Raw genomic sequence first — 13,125 nt, 5'->3', positions numbered from 1 at the left:
GCATCGAGGCTGCTCTAGTTCCACAGGGGTGTTTTCCAGGGCGGTTTGAATCTGATCCTGCCCTCTGCCTGCAGGTTTGGATCCAGCCCGGCCAGATCCTGCCCGTGGCCATTGAGTGCCGTTCCTGCAGTGCCCTGTCGAGCTACGAGATCAGCAGGAGCATCCACGTCAAGCTGGCCGGGCAGTGCCGGAGCTGTGGCAACAGGACCGTGGTGAGGCAGGAAGTGCCCAGCCCGAGCCACTTGTATTTAGCTCCCACGCCCAGCCCCTGCCGCTTGGAAGGAGGCTTGACTTGAACACGCACCCAGCGGAGAGACTCCCTGCCCTCCACGTGCTCCTCTCCCCTGCCCCTGCTCGTCCCACATGTTGCCCACAAGGTCTGGGGCTCGTGGTGCTGCTTGGGGCTTACACCTGCGAGTGCCCCTGTGCAGACCGGACTAGCTGGCTGGGGTGGGACCTCAGCTGGGCCGTGGCGCTTGAGGGGATGTGGGCTCTGCCTGCCTGTAGTCTGTGCGCCCCGGTGCCTGAGGAACGGCGGTGTTACTGGAGAAGGGGGGCTGGGCAGTGGCTCAGCGGGTGAAGGGTGTAGAGTGGCTAGTGCTGGAGACCAGGAGGCTGGACTCCTAGGTTCCAATCCTGACTCTCTGGGCGACCTCGGTCAAGTCAGTAAACCACTCTGTGCCTCAGTTTCCCCTCTGTGATGGCAGGGATAATGTTGCTTTATTGTGCCAGCAGGGTGCTGCCTGGCTCTGTGCATTGGGATTTGTCAGGTCTAGGAAGGGCTTGGATGGCAGGTCCTATAGAAGGGACAGCCTGATTCTCTGCTCCCTTCTCCCACGCCAGCCCAGCTGGTATGTCTGCGCCCCGCTGCTGGGCTGCTCTCTCACCATGTCTCCCTCTCGGACCCTGGCAGTACAAGTGGACGGCTCAGAGTTCAGACGGACAACCTGTAACCCTGGACCATGTGACCACCTCCACCGGGGACTCGAACCGGGACCTGGTGATCCGACAAGGGGCCCTGCAGGACGGGGTGAATTACACTTTCACACTCTCAGCCTCCGAGCCTGGAGGGGAGCTGCAGGGGGCATCCAGCATCTCTCTGACCCCCAACAACCCGCCCAGAGGAGGGGTCTGCACCCTGACACCCGAACACAACCTCTACCTCCTGGAGACCCCGGTCTCCTACCAGTGCACAGGTAACTCTGCCAGGACGTCCTGTGGGCAGCTGCCCCACACTCCCAGGGCAGAAGTTGATCATGTGGACACCAGAGAGTCCACAGTGCCAGCAACAAAGGAGAAACTCCCTGCCCAGTGCTAGGTATATGGGAGGGTGAGAGGGACGTTCAATCTCTGTCTTCCCACCCTGTGCCCTGATCCCAAGCCCCACGGGGTGGAAGGAGCTGGACATGCTGACGATGCGCCTGGCCTGGCCGGTGCTGTGACAGTGGCCACAGGGCTGGCCCACAACATTTTGGCACCTGAGGCGAGGAGCTCAAATGACACCCCCATGCCCCCTCTCTTGGGCCAAAGCTTTGAAAGGTCTCAATTCTGCCTTCTTCCTGTTCTACTCCTCTCATGGCACTTCCCCCTCTCTGTGCATCTAGAGCAGAGAGAATACATCTGCACCAGCAGCAGACACAGTTTTCTACGCTCTGGGTCCTAGTGGCGCCCCCCAGAACAGTCTGGCACCTGAGGCAGCCGCCTCAGTTCACCTCATGGTGAGGCCGGCCCTGGGTGGCCAGGCGTGGATCTGGCCTGTCTGCGTACCAGGATTGGGGATGTGGTTTACAAGGGCTCTCAGGGCCTAGGGAGGTGACAGCATCTCTGGGGCAGGCTGCTCTTGCCCATTTCAAGCCAGGCGATCGTGACATGCTCTGTGTTGCAGCAGTTGCTAACGTATGTTGCAGAGACTGATACAGCCCGGGAATACAGGCAGGCCTGAGGCTGAGGGCCCTGCCAAGCAGGGGGAGGAATCGATTAGGCTGCGGGTTGGGTGATTTGGCAGGTCGCACGTGCAGCTGGGCCCTGAAGGAACCCAAGAGGCAGTGACTGGGTGGGTGATCCTGTTCTGGACTCAGCTGAGTCACACTCCTGCTCCATCCACGTCTCCCTTCCTTGCTCTCTCAGGCTGGAGGGATGATGATAGCAGCCCGGTGCAGCTGATTTACACGCTGACTGCTGAAAGGCGCTCTCCCGATGGCAGGCACTGCCAGGCCTTCACCCTCTACCGAGGGATCCAGTCCTCCTTCAGCATCTTCCTCCCTGCGGCCACCGGCGGCAGCCTCTCCACTGTCCACGTCCTGGTAGAGCTGGAGGACTCGCAGGGGGCGAAGACGCTGGCCCTGAACCGGTGAGCATAGGCACAGCCAGGATGGGCGAGCCCGAGGGAATGCGGCTGGGCCTGTGTTGGCACGCACGGGCGTCCTAGAAACAGAAAGATCAGAGGCAGCCAAGAGTGTCTCTGGACTCTGCTTGGGACTCCAAAGTGGTCTGGTTCCACTGCTCAGTCCGAAGTGCCCGCTGATCCCCAGCTGCTGGGAGGAACAGAGCCCTTGGAATTCACTGAGATAACTCTCCTTCCTTCCTTCCTTCCTTCCTTCCTAGGACCCTGACTCTGATCATGCCGGTGCTTCCGGGGGACTTCCTGTCTGTCACCAGCTGGCTGAAGAACAAGAGCCAATCAGAACTGTGGGGTGTGGTCCAGCAGGGCAACCCCCAAGAGGTGATCCCATACTCCCTGGCCCTCATCACGGTGCTGAATCAGGTGAGGGGTCAGCTGGGGTGGCCATTGTCTCCCTGGCATGTGCACACGCTCATGATCTTGCACACTTGTGTGTCTCCGTGCATTCGCGCGTGCCCCCTCTCCCGGCAGACGTGCCTCGCTCACGAATGCCCCTGTGTGTGTGCTCCAGCACTCGGGCAGCCAGGGCGAGGAGGAGCTGAGGGACCGAATCGGCATCCGCAACAACGTCACCGCAGCACTGGCCTCCCTCCGTGTCTCCAGCGTGAAGGAGGTTGCCCAGCTGAGTGCGGCGCTGCAGCAGTGTGTGGTAGGACCCTGCTCTCCCCTCTCTTCCCCCTGGCCTAGGTGCACAGTCTGGGCACTCCCCTGGTGGCAGACGAACTCCTTGCTCCTCCACCGGGGGCCCTCGCTGGGTGCCTCCATTTTCCCACACACCAGACTGGTGGGTGTGACTAAGCCCCAGGATCCGCCAGGCCCTGTGCTCGCAAAGAGACTGAGCACCCCTAGCTGCTGGCCATGGGGCTCTGTTGGAAGAGCTTAGCCTCCACTGGGACAGTTGCCTAAGGAATGGGCGGGTAGGGAATTGGTGAGCCCCATGCCCCCCAGACTCCTCCCACTGGGGCGAGAGAGCAGGGGCAGGAGAAGAGGGACAGGAGCATCCTACAGCGATGGCTCCTGCTGCCCAGGTCAGTGCAGAGCCGGGGAGAGGCCTGGAGGCAGGGAAGTGAGCGTGTGCAGGGAGGAGTGGAGTGGAGCCAGGAGGCTGGCAGATCTCAGCTGGCTGCGATGGCGAGGGAGTCGGGAGAGTGAGGTCTGCAGGTTACGGCCATGATGGGGGAAGAGTGAGGAGGGGAAGGCTGAGGCAGGGAGGGCAGATCTGCTGGAATCCCTCCCCTTTCCCAACGTAGGCATTCCCAGGAGAGCTCAGCCCCGAAAGCCAGGCCAGGATCCTGGTGGCAGCCCAGCGAATGATCGACGTCATCAGCACGGAGACGGAGGAAGGTCACGAGACGCCCACCTCTGCCGGCAGCAGCATCCTGGGGATTCTGGGTAAGCCACAAGCCATCTCAGCATTATAGGAAGGGTCTGGGGGGGGGGGTGGGAGGCAGCAGGGCCGTACTCCTGGGAGCTGCAATCCAGGACTCTACCCTCCTGCCCCGGTGGCTGGGGCAGCTCTCTGGCTCGGCAGCTAGTGGCAGCTCAGCTCCAAGGCCACGCTCTGGTGCAGCGATTCTGGGTGCTGCACATGGGGCCTTGGAGACACGGCTCCCTGGGCCTGTCGTTCCCAGCAGCATTGCCAGCCCAAGGTGAAGTCTGACATGAAGGGGCTCTGTGCTCTGGGTGGGGCCATTGCCCTAACGAGGGGTGATCTGAGGATGGGTGGGGTTTGGGGGGAGGTGGGGAAGCAGCAGGACTCTAACCGAAACCTGTGAAATCTTTCCCAGGGAGCATGTTATCAGCACTGGACATGGCCCCCCACCCGCCTGTGTCTGGGGCCCTGGGTCTTAGCACAGCCTTGAGCGCCTTCAACCTCACCCGGGCCCTGATGAAGTCCCTGATGAGGTCCCGGGTCCTGAATGAGGAGACCTTGTCGCTGTCTGTTTCGGAGATCCGCACGCAGGGCAAGAGGGCCGACTCCCCCAACCTGCTGTGCCTGGTGCCCTCTGAGCGATGCCTCTTCTCTGTGCCCAGTGCGGTGGCAGGGCAGCTGGCGGGGAGCCAGGAGGTGGTGCAGGTGCTCATGGACATCTCCGTCAACCCCTTCCCGTTCAATTACTACGCCAACTCCTCCATCTCCACCCGCCTGGCGCTGCTGGAGTTCACCACTCCCGGAGGGGCTCCCATCCCAGTCTCCAGCCTGTCCGGGGAGCAGGCTATCGGGCTGAGGCTGCCGACCGGGCAGCAGGAGCAGCGGCGCTCCCCTCCAACGCTCATCCTCATCCCTCCTGGGGAGTCGGTGACTTTCACAGCGAGGGCCTCGGCGGGGAGCCGGGCCGAGGGGGTGCACATCCACATTGGCGTCACCGTGCAGGAGGGTGAGTCGTTAGCAGGAGACAGAGCTGCTCTGGGTCTGCGATGGGCAGAGGTTAGCTCAGCGGGGTGGGGCCAGTTTGATGCCGATTAACACTGGGGTTCCCTCTCCCACTTGCATAGAGACACCATGACCCTCAGCTATGGCACGAGGGCTCTAGGGATACAAGGGATGTAGCCCTCTGCTGCCCGGGTCAGCAAAGACTCTCCAGGAGCTGCCCTAGGACATGCAGGTCCCTTCTGTAGGCCAGCCAGTAGGGGGCGATGTAGCCACCACCTCTGGAGCAAGCCTGATTCCATCGGTGGAGGGCAGTGGTACCCCAGTTCACCCATGTGCACACCGTCAGGAACGGAGGGCTTGGCTGCTCTCTCTGCATGGCAAAGCCAGGATTCTCATCTCCCAAAGGACGCCACGTAGCCCCTGCCGATCAGTCCCTGTCCTGCTGCTGCTGTGCCCCTGTGAAGCCCAGATTCCCCAGTTCCAGGTGGTGAACTGCCAGCCCTGGCCGGATGTTGCAAACTCCCGGGGAGTGACCATCCGTCTCCTTACAGGTTTTGACCCCAGCGAGGAGACCGAGCCCTGCATCCGTTTCTATGGACACTACGTCCCTGCTCCCAGTGAGTTCCACTATGCCTGGAAGGAAGAAATGATCTTTGACAGCCTGCAAGCAGGCAGCGACAGGGAGGTCACCCTCTTGCTTTCATCTCCGTAGGTATCCGTTCACCCAGGGCGCTGGGGCTGGCAGGTTTCTTCCGGCAGCCTTGCTCCCTGGGGTCTGAGGGCTCCACTTGCCTTAAGGGGGTGGAGGGAGAATAATCGGTGTCAATGAGAAACACACCTCCTGTGCTCATCACCCCGGCAGTGTGTCTCCCCCACACAGCATCAGAGCCTGCCCGGGTGATGAGCACATGGGTGCGGTGACAGCCAAGGGCAACAAAGAGACTCCATTTCCTGTGCCAGACGCTGCTTTGTTTGAGATCTTCCCTCTCTGGGAAGGACTGGCAGGGTATTTGGGAACTAGGGCACATGGGAACATCCATAGCTCTTGACCACAATAGGGCCACACCCTAGGTGCGCACAGCTGTGATGTCTCTTTGCTTGAGTTGCATGGTGCAACCCTCTTTTCACCAGCTCTGTAGAGCTTCAGGACAGGGTCTAAGGGGCCTTGTGCAAAGTCGGGTGTGTGGGCAGGGCAGCCGGAGGAGGCAGATGCCTACAAACACTGCGGTACATTTGGTGCAGAGCGGGGACCAGTCAGGGCCTGACATCACTGCAGGGAGACATCAGCAAGGCTTGGGGGAGATCCGAGGGCTGCCCATGGGCGCTTGGGCAGGACTGGGGGACATTGGGAGCTGGTTCAGGGTTTGGTTGGGGGCTTTCCATGTGGTGTATGTGGGGGTGGGGAAGTGCAGGATGGGAGTCCAAAGTCTGGCTCCCCATGTTAATGTCACTAGCCAGGCCCACAGGCTACGGAGCTCAGCTGCATGCAGGCAGGGAAAGCGTGGTCCCGGCATGAGGCCAGTGTGGAACCCCCGGAAGCCCCACACATAGAGCATGGCTGGGATCGGCCCTGCTTGTGGGACTTGCCTGGTTGCAGCCCAGTGTCCCAGCTGAACCCCACCCGGGAAATCAGTGTTGTGCCTCACCACGTTCCTCTTGCCGCTTGTTAGGTACACTGCCCTTTGCTCCCTGTCCTCAGCTGTACGCCTTTTGGCCTCCACAGCAGCTGCCTTCTGCCCCAGCAGGGGCTGCATTGCACAGGTGTGCAAAGTGTGTCACTTGTAAGGGACGTTGGGTCTGAGGCTACTGAACCATAAGACCCCCCCCTGAGCGGGCTCCTCTCCCTTCCAGCCACCGCTTCAACAGGACGCTCCACGAATATCACGTCAACATCACCAACAGCTTCTCCCAGGCATCTGCCAGCGCCGCGATCACCGTCTTTGCCAGCCTCTGCCAGTACTTCCACTTCCCCAGCATGCAGTGGAGCACCGAGGGGCTGAGCCCAACGGCCGCCACCAGCCAGAAGGAGATTGTGTGTCTGACCGAACATCTCACCGTCTTCGGAGCCAGTCTCTTTGTGCCACCTCACAGCATCCTGTTCCTGCCCCCGGTAAGCCCTGGGGCGGGCAAGGAGGAGATGGTTGGCTAATACCCCTGTCAGTGTAATTGCTACAGCCGGCGTCTTGGCCAACACCCAGGGGCCCCCAGAGCTAAAGCTGCGGCAGCTCGAGTCAATGAGCCAGGCTGGAGCTGTCATGGCTCTTATCGCCTGTGGCTACAGCGGGGCACATGGAACACGCGCTGGCTGGAGATGGCAGCAGTCAGAGACTCTGCGTGTGGCACACCCATGGAAGGCAGTGGGGGCTCCCTGTGCAAAGAGCAGCACGAGCCGGGCTGTGCAAGCAGGAAGCCTGGTCTCTGCGCTGCATGCTTGATGATTAATTGAGCCTTATTGCATGCACCACCCTGCAGCTCTCTGCTGAGTCCCAGTGAGGAAGGACCTGGCTCACTGGGGTCTGTGCAGGTGAAATTCTCCCCGATGCAGAGGGGTGTTGACCAAGGAGATATACTTATGCCCTGATGTGAAGGTTTCAGGGGGATTTAAAAGGTGCAGAAGAGGCCGTAGTCTGTGACACCCCCACTCCGTGATGAATTTCCTCACCAAAGGGAGGGAGGGGAAAACAGGACCCCTTTGCAAAGGGATCAGCAGCTGGATCATGTCTAGGTCTGCCGTGTTTTCACCCCAGGACTGAAAATAAAGACCGATTCTGTTGCCACCAGGCTCAGGCTCAAAGTCGATCTAGCCTGGTCATTCTCTAACATTTCTTATTTGGCCCTGTCACCTGCTGAGACGTGTTCCCAGCTCTGTCTGGACAGCCACTCCAGCTGGAGGGGGGAGGCATTTTAGGACCAGAGTTCCCCACTGCCCTATTCCTGAGAGCTGCTGTTTCCAGCAGGGAAATGAGCCGCTCTCTTGTGGTTAAAGGTAGGAACTTGGAGGAAATATTCCCTCCTGGCCCTTCACGGTTGTTTTCCTTTTAGTGCTCCCAGCACCCCAGATCTCCCTCACTCGGCGGTGGCCATTAGTCCACAGGATCCACAGTTCATTGATTTATCTGAAGGCATTCAGGTGCCCCATGGCCAAGGTGATGGACTGTCAGGGCTGTTCCCCACTCTGTTTGCAGAAGGTGGGGGCCCACAAGAGTCCTTAAAAATATCTTGCCTCTATAGGCTTCTGCTTAAAAGCTCCCCAAGGCCACAGATTCCCTGGCCTTGGGAGGTAGCTGCCACTCCTAAGTGAAATAAGAGACCCCTTTCTTCTTGATCCCAGGAAGGTAACACTTGGGCTTCTTCCAGAGGGGTATTCCTAAGCTCTTTTACCACAAGAGAGCTTGGAAAAAAGAGAAAACAAACTGCAGTCTCTGGTAGCTGACTTCTCACTCGGAGGCATGCATACACAGACAGAGAAAAAACGGATATCTCTGGGCACGGCTTATCTAGTGAAGGACGGGGGGAGAAGCCCATGGATTTCACACTGAGAAGTTTTACCCAACAGCAAAATAAAGAAAAATACCCTGATCACAACTAAATATACATTTTCCCTCTACTCACGATCCGTGCTGATCCGTACCTCAAGGCTCAGTTCACTCCCATGTCCAATATTTTTTAGAGGCATGGTAATTCTGATTACTGCTCCTGCTCCCTCCAGCCCTTAACTTAGACTTGCCACACACAAAGAGCAGGCAAGGTATCTATATGCAATTCGGATTTCAGCACTGTGTCCCATTGGTTCTTCTGGCCCCCTGCCGACACCCTTGCTAGCTACCCAAGTTTAACGCTGTAGTCACCGGGTGCTGGCCAGCTCTCCTCCTGTCCATCACATGTGCACATTGGAATTGCCATAGAGACAGAGGAAGTAGCACTGACATGTCCCACCTCTGGCATCTCCACTGGGGGGAAGGGCGGACAGCGCCCGAGGGAGCCTCGCCTTCTGCTTACTTCTAGCCTGGCCTGTGTTGGGGTTTCAGAGCCAGCACGGCAGGCAGGCTCCGCTGGTGGTGATTACCTGCTGCGTGCTCGTCGCCATCTACCTGGGGCTGGTGCTGATCGCCCACAAGCTGGATGACATTGACATCACCCGGGTGGGCATCATCCCTCGCTGTGGCCAGGCCGGGCGGTACAAGTACTGGGTAATGGTAAAGACTGGCTGGAAAAGAGGATCAGGTATGGCGGCAGGCACAAGCTGGCAGCCTGCTCTCCTTGAGGGACTGGTTGCAGGGGGTTGGGAGAAGCTATGTCCCCAGCAGAGGGAGGCCCTGAGCTTAGAAAGCTTCCCGAGATCAGGGAATGCTCTGCATGCTCTCCAGCCCAGTGGCACAGGCTGGGACGGTCGTGCAGCATGAATTCCTCCTGCCCCAGGAGCCGGGGGCTGTCTCTGGAGGCAGGGCGGGTTTCCTTGGTGGAACTATGTGTGGTGTATGTAGGGAGATGGGGAAAAAAGGGGGAGCTCGGGGTGCAATGAAGTTGGAAACACATTTCCGCACTGCCTGCTAGTATCTGCTCCTCGTCTGGGTAGCTAGACCAACGCCCCTCTCCCGCCCCAGTTCAGTGACGCTTCTGGCAGCATCAAAATGTGGGCACTTAAAGGCAGAAACGGCACTTTGCTTCAGCTAGCGGCAGCCAAGTTGGGCTGTGGGAGGACAAGCTGGTGATTTCTGGGAAGGACAACAGAGGCGACATAAGCTATCGTGCTGCACGTCTCTTCTAGGTACCACCGCACACGTAGGGATCAGCTTATATGGGCTGAACAAAAGTGGCTCTCGCCACCTGGACAAGGGCTGGGCCTTCCAGAGAAACAACCAGGATATATTCCAGGTGGAGACTGATGCGAACCTGGGAGAGATCTGGAAGATCCGCATCTGGCACGATAACACTGGTATGGCCCAGCGCGGGGTTACGTCTCTGTAAGGAAATGCTGGGCATGCTGGGTTGCTTCCTGCTTTTCTGCTGCATCACTGCTCCAGCCCCTGAGTGTGGCAGGCTGCATTGGTGAGGCTGGCTGGCTGCAGGGCACCCTGAGTGCTGGTGTAGGATTTCAGGGCAGCGTATGCGCCGGCCGTGAGTTTCTTCACATTAGCTCTTTTGATCAAGACCTCAAGACCGGTTGCGGGGGGTTGGCAGGAGCTCGGTGAACGCCTGTGTTCTGGGGTCACTGGGACAAGTAGATTTTTTCCATGCCATTAAGATTTAATTAGTAGTGTTAATTTTCAGACTAGCCTTTATGTCCCAGGGTGAGATTTTGCAAAGTGACTACTAGAGATTTGGGGGGACCTTAAAAGAGCCTGAAGTTTGGAAGGGCAGAGCCCCCACCTTGTGAAATGGAGGTCCCCTGAAGGGGTCTCCAATTGGGTGTCCAAAGTCATAAGTCACTTCAAAAAAATCTTGGCCCCCTCTACTGGAAGGGGCCAGCTCCCCAGCTGGTGTAAATCAGAGTAGTTCTATGGACTTGGTGCTGTGCTGATTTCTACCAGCTAAGAGTGACTCCAGGAAAGTTTTTTGTTTACACTGAAGCCAGCACATTGAGAGTTAAAGCTGAAATCCTATCAACAGGCCCAGCTCCATAGGTGCTCCAGGGCTGGAACACTCACAGGGAAAACCTGGGGGTGCTGAGTACCCACCAGCAGCCCCCGGTCAGCTCCCCTCACTCCCCCATGCCACCTGCCAGTGGGCCCTGCAGATCAGCACCACCCCCACCCTCCAGGCACTTCCCGTTGTGGTGGAAGATTTTTGTTGCCGAAACTGGGCGTTTTTCCTGACCAAAGTGGCAGTGCAGCGTGCGTGCTCTCACTGTTTTGTCGCCAAAAGGCAGGATTTGGTGGCAAAACTTGGTAGTGTAGGCAAGGCCTAAGTTTCCAAGCACTTTTGGCCGAGAGGAACACAACAGCACACACTGAGTAGTTTAGCCTCCGTACATCCATCCTGAGAACTACCACCCAGCTCCTGGAGCTCTGCCAAGTGCAGGAAGGACACAGACTCCTGCCTCTGGTGAGAAAGGGATGGAGACTAGAGGTCTCCTCTGGATCTGCTGCCATTGGAGGACAACTGAGCAAAGCAGTGAGCAGCAAGGATGTACATTCATGAGGAGCCTCAGGAAGGCAGTGATCTGAAGTGCAGGTGCATCATTCTCTCCTCCTCTGTGTCCCCAGGGCTGGACCCTTCCTGGTACCTGCAGCACGTCATTGTCTGGGACAGACAGACAGACCATATGTATTTCTTCCTGGTGGACGACTGGCTGTCAGTGGAAAACGAGAAGAATGAAGGACTGGTGGAAAAGGAAGTCCTGGCTGCCTGTGAGTGCTACGTTCCAGAGGGAGTCCAAAGCTTCCTTTAGCGTTATTACCGCAATAGCACTGAGGTCAGGAGCTGCTGTGCTAGGTGCTCCACAAACCCAGAGTACACCACCGTACCTGGTCTGACGATTTGACCGTGCAACTAGATGAGGCAGACCCAGGAAGGGGAGGGAACAGAGGCACACAGAGGGGAAGTGACTTGTCCAAGGTAGCACAGCAGGTCAGTGGAACCCAGGTCTCCTGCCCCCAGTCCAATGGCCTGGCCACTTGGCCACATGCCGAACATGAGGTTGGTGGACAGTTGAGTCAGGTGGTGATGACACTAGAAAGGGCGGCAGTGGGCTCAGAGAGATGGTATCTTCAACAGTGCTCAGGCTGCTGTTGCCCAGACTACCTGGGGGTGTTCTCTAAGTATTGGTGGTGGGGGGACAAGGGGAGAAAGGACTCCCAGTGATGCTCAAGCAAGAAGGGAAGTGTTGGTGATGGCAGAGGTGACAGCCAGAGGGAGGAGGGGATAGACCTCCCAAGGAGGAAGAAAAGGGAATGCTGATCGTTTGCCTTATGCTGCTTCCAGGCCCACAGGAGCTGAAATGCTTCTCTCGGGTTTTCCCTGCCCAGCTGCGTCTTGGCTTCTCTGACTGGCACATGTGGCTCTCAGTCTGGGGCCGCTGTCCCCACAGCCGCTTCACCCGGGTGCAGAGGATTACCTGCTGCATGCTGGCTGTGTACCTCTTCCTGGCCACGTGTGTGCTCTGGTATGGAGCCGTCAGCACTGAGGGCAACAGGTGGGTCCCACTGCACCTCTTGTCTCTCATGGGTGGCTTTCATGCAAGGAGACAGAGAGGGGCAGAGGGAGGGATGGAAAGTAGCGAGTGAGGGAAGAGAGTGCTTGTGGATAAAGCCACTGGGGCTGGGATTTTCAAGTGAGTGCAGAGGAGTTGGGCACCCAACAGCCATTGGATCACAATGAGATTTAGATGTCGAACTCCTTTACGCGCCTTTGAAAATCCCAGCTTTGAGTGGTTATACAAGTGCTGAGGGAGTATCTGATGCTTTGGACTCAGGACTGGAGAGAGGCCATCTAGTCCAGATCCTTGCGCTGACGTAGGGCCAAGCAAACCTAGACCGTCCCAGACAGTTGTTTGTCTGACCTGCTCTTAAAGACCCAGTGATGGAGAGTCCCCAACCTCCTTTGGAAGCCTCTTCCAGGTCTGAATTACTCTTAACATTAGAAAGGTTGTTTGACCAAAATCTGCCTTGCTGCAGATTAAGCCCATTACTTCTTGTCCTACATTCAATGAAAAAAGAGAAAAGTTCATCACCATCCTCTTTATAACAACCCTTCACATATTTGAAGACAATCACCAGCTCCTCCCTCAGTTGTCTTTTCTCACGACTAAGCATGCCCAGGGTTTTTCACCTTTCCCCATAGCTGCGCAGTCTGAGTGTGCTGGCGCTGGTCCCAGAGGGGCCTATGCAAAATGTGCCCCCCACCTAGACATGAACATCCCAGTGTCCTGGAACTACTCTCTCTTAACACAGGACTCGAGCCACCACATTGTCCTCTGGCTTTGTTCTCTCCTGCAGTGTTCCCCTGGGGAGTCAGGCGTCAGTGACAGCAGAAAGTATTGCCGTGGGGATGGTCGTGGCTTTAGTGGTCTTCCCAATACAACTTCTCTTCACCTTCATCTTCAGGAGAACTCGCAGTAAGGTACTGGCCACCCTCCACGTGCAACATCCAATGAGCCTCCTCTCCCCAGCTACATCATCCACCAAACCTGCTGCTACAATCCCACCAAGGTCCATCCGTCCCCTCCCTAAGGGACAGGAGTTTGGCATGATCAGAGTGAAGGACCTTGTATTGTCATTGTCATTGTCTCTACAGTGCCTGTTGTGTGCATACATATTAACAAGACATGCCAGCATCCAGGGCTGTCAGATCCCTTTTCACTAGCACTAAAGCCATTTAATCTTTTCAAGGACTCTCTCTGAATGTCGCC

At 57.7% G+C, this 13,125-nt stretch overlaps 1 protein-coding gene across 1 annotated transcript in view; it reads left to right on the top strand.

Moving 5' to 3' along the window:
• The window catches only part of LOC102459442 (polycystin-1-like), a 73,547-nt gene that overhangs the window by 38,151 nt on the left and 22,271 nt on the right, over positions 1-13,125 (top strand). The window contains exons 18-31 of the mRNA XM_075903721.1: positions 75-212; positions 914-1,196; positions 2,128-2,350; positions 2,605-2,764; positions 2,913-3,050; positions 3,652-3,793; positions 4,189-4,779; positions 5,327-5,483; positions 6,627-6,885; positions 8,804-8,999; positions 9,544-9,711; positions 10,982-11,125; positions 11,700-11,910; positions 12,713-12,836. Of these exons, the coding sequence (XP_075759836.1) occupies positions 75-212; positions 914-1,196; positions 2,128-2,350; positions 2,605-2,764; positions 2,913-3,050; positions 3,652-3,793; positions 4,189-4,779; positions 5,327-5,483; positions 6,627-6,885; positions 8,804-8,999; positions 9,544-9,711; positions 10,982-11,125; positions 11,700-11,910; positions 12,713-12,836 (2,934 nt within the window). The remainder of the gene's footprint in view (positions 1-74; positions 213-913; positions 1,197-2,127; positions 2,351-2,604; positions 2,765-2,912; positions 3,051-3,651; positions 3,794-4,188; positions 4,780-5,326; positions 5,484-6,626; positions 6,886-8,803; positions 9,000-9,543; positions 9,712-10,981; positions 11,126-11,699; positions 11,911-12,712; positions 12,837-13,125) is intronic.

This window comes from Pelodiscus sinensis, chromosome 20 (genome assembly GCF_049634645.1).
Source record: "Pelodiscus sinensis isolate JC-2024 chromosome 20, ASM4963464v1, whole genome shotgun sequence".
NCBI classification, from domain to species: domain Eukaryota; kingdom Metazoa; phylum Chordata; order Testudines; family Trionychidae; genus Pelodiscus; species Pelodiscus sinensis.
The sequence above is the reverse complement of the archived record's forward strand: the minus strand, read 5'-3'. Positions and strand labels throughout refer to the sequence as shown.